This window comes from Pundamilia nyererei, unplaced genomic scaffold (assembly GCF_000239375.1).
Source record: "Pundamilia nyererei isolate P.nyererei 1_Seehausen unplaced genomic scaffold, PunNye1.0 scaffold00035, whole genome shotgun sequence".
Lineage (NCBI taxonomy): Eukaryota > Metazoa > Chordata > Actinopteri > Cichliformes > Cichlidae > Pundamilia > Pundamilia nyererei.
Window position 1 is genome coordinate 507914 of NW_005187436.1, and position 4482 is coordinate 512395.

At 39.5% G+C, this 4482-nt stretch overlaps 1 protein-coding gene across 1 annotated transcript in view; it reads left to right on the forward strand.

The window, feature by feature from the left end:
• The first annotated feature begins 1976 nt into the window (after positions 1 to 1976).
• LOC106456169 (uncharacterized) overlaps positions 1977 to 4482 on the forward strand; it is a 42134-nt gene continuing 39628 nt past the window's right edge. The window contains exons 1-11 of the mRNA XM_013910036.1: positions 1977 to 2093; positions 2189 to 2254; positions 2363 to 2437; positions 2531 to 2596; positions 2704 to 2778; positions 2879 to 2944; positions 3052 to 3126; positions 3223 to 3288; positions 3396 to 3470; positions 3568 to 3612; positions 3735 to 3809. Of these exons, the coding sequence (XP_013765490.1) occupies positions 2061 to 2093; positions 2189 to 2254; positions 2363 to 2437; positions 2531 to 2596; positions 2704 to 2778; positions 2879 to 2944; positions 3052 to 3126; positions 3223 to 3288; positions 3396 to 3470; positions 3568 to 3612; positions 3735 to 3809 (717 nt within the window). The 5' untranslated portion in view covers positions 1977 to 2060. The remainder of the gene's footprint in view (positions 2094 to 2188; positions 2255 to 2362; positions 2438 to 2530; positions 2597 to 2703; positions 2779 to 2878; positions 2945 to 3051; positions 3127 to 3222; positions 3289 to 3395; positions 3471 to 3567; positions 3613 to 3734; positions 3810 to 4482) is intronic.

Genomic DNA, 4482 nt, shown 5'->3' on the forward strand with positions numbered 1-4482 from the left:
GCACAACGGACGCTAATGTTTTTGTCACTTTTTATGGAATCAAACTCAAAGTAAGGTCAGTACTTCCACGCTTTAAACGCTGCACGCTCATGCTCATACTCTCTCCCACAATCGATATGTGATCCATTGTTGATCTGCACACAGCTGTTGTCACCAACGGCGCACTCGCTTACGTCACTGTCATGAGACATTCTTGCAAAAAAATCACGGTTTTAGTAACGCAGTAATGCAGCGTTCCTACGGGAAAGTAACGGTAATCTAATTACCGATTTTGCAATAGTAATCCCTTACTTTATTCGTTACTTGAAAAAAGTAATCAGATTACAGTATGCCCATCTCTGCCCCATACCTCCCTCCTCCTGCTCATACCACATAGCAGACAGGTCTGGTCCGAATCTGGTGTCAAGCTGGCACTGCTGGCTGACTTCTGGCATGGTAAGTGGGATGTCATCCAGATATGGTCCAGGCCTGGCGTAGATGGCACTGTTTATGTGATGGCATGCCATATCTGGCCCGATTATGGTTTGGTGTATGAGGCCCAGGCTCATAGAAAACAGGTCTTCCACAGATCTGGCATCAAGCTGACACTTCTGACTGACTGGTGTCGTTTCAGGATGTATGTCAACCAGATGTGAGAAAATAGGTAAATGTGGCATGTTGTATAGAGCACTTTAAGCAATCCGGAAGAATAGAAAAGTGCTATATAAGAATCAGTACATTAACTGCCTGAACAGAGTTTCATCTTGTTACTTTTGCACTGTTATGTTCCGGCACATGTTGTTGTTACATGGCTTGATTAAGGTTCAGATTAGGCTGACATCTGGGTCCAGAGCTGAAACTGTTCTAGGCCAGCACAGGGCCAGCAGTGTGTCTGCAACTGACCCGTGGCTGCACACAACTTACACATGGCCCACATACTGCAAAGAATGACAGCCCTTTGGTGGCCCAGATCAGGTTGGCCAGAGGTAATCCACACATGGGCCAGCACACAACCACCAGCGTGTCTACAACTGGCCTTGTGCTGGCCTATGTGTAAGCCACCTCTGGCAAACCAGATCTGGGCCACCAAAGGGCCATCATTCTTTGCAGTATGTGGGCCATGTGTAAGCACATTGTGTGGGCCAGATCTGGGGCATACCCATTTTGCTATGTGGGATGTGTAGTGTTGCTGTGTGTTGTTCTAAAGTGCATTTAAAACACGGTAGTCAGGTGGGGACAGTGGTCATATCCAATATTGACTTTTAAGCTCGTTAGAGTTGTACAAACTCTGTTTTTGTGTTTATATATTGTATATATTTTTATGAATGTTTGCACAATGTCCCCCCAAAAATTGGCAGTTCCATTTTCTTTAAAAAATTATAGAGAAATATGTGGTTGCTCAAGACTTTTGCACAGTACTGTATGAATAAATTATTACCTCTACACATAGCTGGTACATATACAGTATATGCACTGGGCCATATCTCATTATCTTTTAATTCAGGTGTTTTCAATTCCATATGATTTCACACACAGGTGTATAAATCATGCACCTAGTCATGCAGTCTACGTTTACAAAAATTTGGCAATGAATGGGTCGTTGTAAAGAGCAAACCTACTCAGGCCTTAACATCAGCACAAACACTGTGGAGCAGGTTTACATGAATGAGCAGCTCCTACAGTATAGGCATAATGTGTACGTAGCCGACTTCATTTTTACCCAAACTATGTATTTTTTCTTAACCTCATTATTTCTCCTCATTATTGCCTCTGATCATTTATTGTATTTTTAATACTCTTGCACTATTTCGATCAGTGGACTCCTCATGAACAGAAAAACATATCTGATTATTCACTGATAAACCAGATTTTTACTAACGCCCCAACTATAAGATCCTGTCATTCCCACCCAGTTTACCAGGATTTATATTTTAGGAACCAAAGATTCTCTGACTGACACCAGCCATCATCCTCAGGACCATCAGAGTGATCAGATGCAGAGAGCTGTGGTACTGGAGCATCGAAGATCTCCTCGAGATGTAAATGATAGAGTACAGAAGCTAGAGATAAGGGTGGGGGAGATGGCTCGGGTGCTGGATGAGGTCAGAGCTCAGGTAAAGTGATGCACTTAAAGCATGGGTTTCACAAAACATTGACACAGTGAACCATGACATGACGTACTAGGATTTTTTTTTGTTTATTATAACAGACTGACAGACTGTTGAGCCTGGAGAATAGGATGGAGGAGCTGGCTCGTAAGCTGAATGTGGCCACTGTACGAACAAAAAAAATCACACAATGAAACATGACATGGCATACTGGGATTTTTAATTTTGATTTATTACTTATATTTTTACTTCTTTGGCCCAATGGCAAACTATAGAGAAATGATAGCCTGCAACATCTGGAGGATATATCAAGGGAGCTGGATCGCATGCAGAAAACGATCAACACTCAGGTAAAGATTGCACTTAGTGAGTTTTCACAAAACAATGACACAATGAAACATGACATGACATACTGGGATTTTTTTTTCTTTTTTTCATAACAGACTGACAACCTGTTGAGGCTGGAGAATAGGATGGACAAGCTGGCACATACACTGAACGTGGCCATTGTAAGAGCCAAAATGACATAATGAAACATGACATGACATACTGGGATTTTAAACTTTGATTTATTTACTTTTATTGTTACTTTTTTTGGCCCAATGACAAACTACAGCAAAATGATAGCCTGCAACATTTGGACAATATATCACGGGAGCTGGATCGCATGCAGAAAATGTTCATAGCTCAGGTAAAGATTGCACTCAGTCCAATGAGTTTTCACCAAAAAATGACACACTGAAACATGACATAACATACTAGGATTTTTAAAAAAAAATTTTTTATAACAGACTGACAAACTGTCGAGGCTGGAGAATAGGATGGACAAGCTGGCACATACACTGAACGTGGCCATTGTAAGAGCCAAAAATGACATAATAAAACATGACATGACATAATGGGATTTTAAACTTTGATTTATTTACTTTTATGTTTACTTTTTTGCCCTAATGACAAACTACAGCAAAATGATAGCCTGCAACATCTGGAGAATATCTCAAGGAAGCTGGATCACATGCAGAAAACGGTCAAAGCTCAGGTAAAGATTGCACTCAGTCCAATGAGTTTTCACAAAACAATGACACAATGAAACATTACATAACATACTAAAAAAAAATTCTTTTTTTTATAAAAGACTGACAACCTGTCGAGGCTGGAAAATAGGATGGACGAGCTAGCACGTACACTGAACGTTGCCATTGTACGAGCCAAAAAGGACATGATGAAACATGACATGACATACTGGGATTTTAAACTTTGATTTATTTACTTTAATTTTCACTTTTTTGCCCCAATGACAATCTACAGAGAAATGATAACCTGCAACATCTGGAGCATATATCAAGAGAGCTGGATCATATGCAGAAAACCGTCAAAGCTCAGGTAAAGATTGCACTTAGTCTATGAGTTTTCACAAACAAATAACACAATGAAACATGAAATTACATGCTTGGATTTTTTTTTCTTTTTTTTATAACAGACTGAAAAACTGTCAATGCTGGAGAATAGGATAGACGTAACCACTGTGCGAGCCAAAATTGGCATAATTAAACATGACATGGCATAATTAAACATGACATACTGGGATTTTAAACTTTTATTCATTTACTGTTATTTTTACTTTTTTGCCCCAATGACAAACTATAGAGAAATGACAGCCTCCAAAATCTGGAGGATATATCAAGAAAGCTGGATCATAGGCTGCACTTGGTCAGTGTTGAGGTAAATATTCCACTTCATATTTCTTGATGCATGTTCAATCATCCAGGTATGGAAATTCCAATGTTGATCTCCCGAAAGAACAACTCTTCTTACAATGCTGTGATTGCAGCCATTCCCCAAATCTCTGTGAATGGTAATCATGGACATTGATAAGTGGTTTTGATTATGACAGTTTACATATAAATGATCAAGAAACTGACATCTAGAGCCCATTGGTAGTCAGTGGTGCTAGTTTCAGTCATTGTGCAAAGGTACTGTTTATAAGGTTGGAGAAACCTGGAGTCAGCTGAGACTGAAGAAGTCACTTGGATGATTGATGAAGCGTTTCTGCCACTGAAACTGCTACGTCCAGATAAACAGAATCAACCTTTTAGGATTTGTTAATGGAAAATTGTATTTAGTAGTCAGTATAATCTTTTAGTGATATAAGTTTGCATATGGTAGAATACTGCATGTAGTTATTTGTATTGTTGATTGTCATTTATGCTTAGAAATATTTAACCATATATGCTTAGAGGTGTAAAATCAATTGTGTAGTGATAGGACTGTGATCTTTAGCAGGCTGCAAAGGCTTGGTGTGTATTCCACACTAGAATGCACACCCACATCCTGGGAGCACGAGAGAGGTCGTACCTTCTCTTATTGTTTTATGGTAGGATTAACGTAGTTACGT